We start from the raw sequence: 3,335 nt of genomic DNA on the forward strand, positions 1-3,335 counted from the left end.
TCCCTCTCTTTTACAGAATTTGGCTTTGGATGGTTTGGTCAACATAGTTGGAGGTTGCTGTGGTACTACACCAGCACATATCAGGTACCCCATGAGCTACAACTTTAGCTGCACTAGGACATAAATTAAATGCTGCTTCTGTGGAGCAATATTCCATGTTCTTTCTTGGAGTTTCCTGAAAAGATGGATCACTTGAATGCCTAGAGCAGCAAATACGGAGTAGAAGTAACCTGGCTTTCAGTAGCCATGTGTGGCATGAAGAATGAGTAGAGGCATGGTTCGAAGAAGGGTAATACCTCTGCTGTTTTTCCATCTAAAATGGTTTTGGATTTACTCCTTCCTCTCTACCGTTGGATAGAATAGACTTCCCATCTCTGCTCCCTGATGTCGTATGTTCTTTCTCTTTGTGGCCTTCTTAGCCACAAAGTGAAACTTAAGGTTTCCTTTGATGGTAGAAGGAAGCAAACTGTGTGGGTGCGGGGAGAGAAATGTCTGAACAGGAGATCTGGGAATGTTGTACAGCTGGTGCTAGTCCTGGCCAGTCAGAAGGAGCATTTTGTATCTTTCTCACTGGAAGCAGGTCAGTGGGAAAACCTCCCTTTTTCACCTGGGCCTGAAAGAGAAGAGGCCCTTGTGATTCATTTTTACCCAGATACAAACTGGGAAGAGGTGGTGTGTGAACATGTAGATGACACTGTGTGTCCCTTCTGACTGGAGTGAAGAGAAAGACAATGTGGAGACTGTGAGTCATTCTGGCAACTGAGAAACACATCTCAGCACAGAACAGTGTTCACAGAGTCACAGAATGGTTTGGGTTTGGATTGGAAGGCACCTTTTAAGGTCATCTTGTTCAACCTCGCTGCAGTGAGCAGGGACATCTTCAACTAGACCATGTTGCTCAGAGCCCCATCCAACCTGACCTGGAATGTTTCCAGGGATGGGGCATCTACCACCTCTCCAGGCAACCTGTGCCAGTGTTTCACCACGCTTTGTGCAAAATTTCTTCCTTACATCTAGTCGAAATCTGCCCTCTTCTAATTTAAAACTGTTAACCCTTGTCCCCTTGCTACAGGCCCCGCTAAAAAGTCTGTCCCCATCTTTCTTACAAGCCTCCTTTAAGTACTGGAAGGCTGCCATAAGGACTCCCTGGAGCCTTCTCTTCTTCAGGCTGAACAACCCCAACTCGCTCAGCCTTTCCTCATAGGAGAGATGTTTGTCCCTTGTTTGTTTTTTTTTTTCTGCAATCAGCAATTGCTCAGCTCAGCAAATCATGAATATGGTAAGTGTGGTTGAGGACTGGTTCTGATATCCATCAAGTATCCCATTGGCGAAGTAGCTCACATTCTGTATTTGATAAATCTTAGCTTTGTACATTCCCTGCAAATAGCTATGATAGGATCTTTTGGGAGTATGTTTTTGCCTGGATCTTCTGGGAGTATGTCTTTGCCTTTGGCCACAGAAAGTGAAACAAACTAATTAGGCTTGTCTGCTACAGGGCTAAATTGGAGATGTAGATATATGTCTAGTATGTTCTGATTGAGTCTTGTCTGGAGTGGTTTAATTTTAATCGAAAACTTTCCTCTTTACTTTCCTCTTTCTGTAACTCAGGAAAATTGCTGAAGCTGTGAAATTCTGTAAGCCTCGTGTTCCACCTTCTCTCTTTCAAGGGTACATGCTGCTATCAGGTAAAATGGAGTGTAACAGTTTGAGCTTTAACTCATGCAGCCTTCCTTTATAAATTTATTTGCTGTTTTCTGCTGATCAGAATGGCACTATGAGTTTCTGGTTCTACCTGAATCCAGCAAGCTTATGGATGTGCAGCCAGATCTAAATCTTACTGCTTTGGCCAAAGGATTAATGGAACATCTTATTACAATCTTGTATAATATAACCAAACCAGCATATTTTACTCTGCAAGTCTCAGAAACTTTGTAATGGTGAGTATATTTATCCTCACTTTGCAACAGGACAGGGTTAAGCACGGAGAGATCAGGTAATTTGACTGCAGTTGATGGCAGAGCTGGGGCAAGATCCTTGTTCACCTGCTGTGAGACAACTGCCCTCTTGCCTCAAATGTCGATCCAGTCATACTGGGACAGTGTTCCAGCAGTACATTCAGGTCTAGAATGTCTTCTGTTTTAGCAAAGTCTAGATCTGTATGTTCCTCAGCCAGGCCTTCTTTTAAGCCTTTGGGACATGTATCCAAGTAATATCCTTCTTTTTGGGCTGGTATTTTAATCTCAAAGTCAAATCAGTGTAGCGTAAATTAAGTAAGTCATGGTTGGCCTGTAGTTTCATGCATTAGCTTATTCTGTTCTGCTGTAAGGTTTGTTTGCCTCACAGTTGCCTGCTACCCAAGGGCCCCACTTGGCTCATTTCTCTGAACTTGGGTCCATGGTTAAGAGTTGTCCTTGTTTGTCAGTCAATTCAGTGGGCTCCTTCTCTCGTGGTGGTCATGAGATAACATAGTTGGAATTTGAGAGAAGGTGAGTTTGTGCATACACATAGATGCCCAAAGAATTGTAGCTTCATGTCGTTTTATATTGGACAAACTGGCTGTTATTTTTTGTGGGTCGGGTAAATTATTGACTGTCATTGAGGGAGGACAGAAACCTTTGGCATATGTGTTGGAAGTTGTTTCATTGCATGTCTTTGCTAGTTACTCATTAGGTTTGTGCACATCCTGATGTGCTGAGAAATCACTATTCTTAAAGAGAGAGACACCCCTATTTCACAGTTTAGAAAAGGGCTTTTGTCTTTCTTACATAGTTTCTTCTTTTCTGTTTTTACAAATATGTTCAAAAACATCTTTTTAAGGTCTGGAGCCATTCAGGATTGGGCCATATACCAACTTCGTTAATATTGGCGAACGCTGCAATGTTGCAGGATCACGGAAGTTTGCTAAACTCATCATGGCAGGCAACTATGAAGTATACATTTTAACAATAATCTTTATAGCTAATGCGCTGATTTTTCATTGCACTGTTTTTAGTTGTTTGTTCTGCTCACACAAAGCACTATTCTACACCAGTTACAAGAGTAAGAAAATAAGGAGAATTTACTTTCTCACTGTCCTTTGTTTCTGTGCTTACCAGCTCCTATTAAATTTGTGAGAAGTGTTTTACAAGGGCGCTTTTTTTTTGACAGGTGTTACAGGAAACATGATTTTCCACTTTGAGTTAAGTTACACAGCTGATAGTGGTTTAAAAAATGTCCTAGTTGGTGCTTTACCTAGGGATGGATTTACAGAGGAGGGAGGAAGGAAAGTGGGTGTAATCCCCCCTTCCAACATGTGGGGTACATCTGACTTGGGATAGATTGTGCAACCCTCACTC

At 42.2% G+C, this 3,335-nt stretch overlaps 1 protein-coding gene across 1 annotated transcript in view; it reads left to right on the top strand.

The window, feature by feature from the left end:
- The window catches only part of MTR (5-methyltetrahydrofolate-homocysteine methyltransferase), a gene marked incomplete at its 5' end in the record, with an annotated part of 45,939 nt that overhangs the window by 13,140 nt on the left and 29,464 nt on the right, over positions 1 to 3,335 (top strand). Inside the window, 3 exons of the mRNA XM_010289413.1 lie at positions 17 to 84; positions 1,609 to 1,685; positions 2,818 to 2,930. Coding sequence (XP_010287715.1) covers positions 17 to 84; positions 1,609 to 1,685; positions 2,818 to 2,930 — 258 coding nt within the window. The remainder of the gene's footprint in view (positions 1 to 16; positions 85 to 1,608; positions 1,686 to 2,817; positions 2,931 to 3,335) is intronic.

This window comes from Phaethon lepturus, unplaced genomic scaffold, assembly GCF_000687285.1.
Source record: "Phaethon lepturus isolate BGI_N335 unplaced genomic scaffold, ASM68728v1 scaffold3776, whole genome shotgun sequence".
NCBI classification, from domain to species: domain Eukaryota; kingdom Metazoa; phylum Chordata; class Aves; order Phaethontiformes; family Phaethontidae; genus Phaethon; species Phaethon lepturus.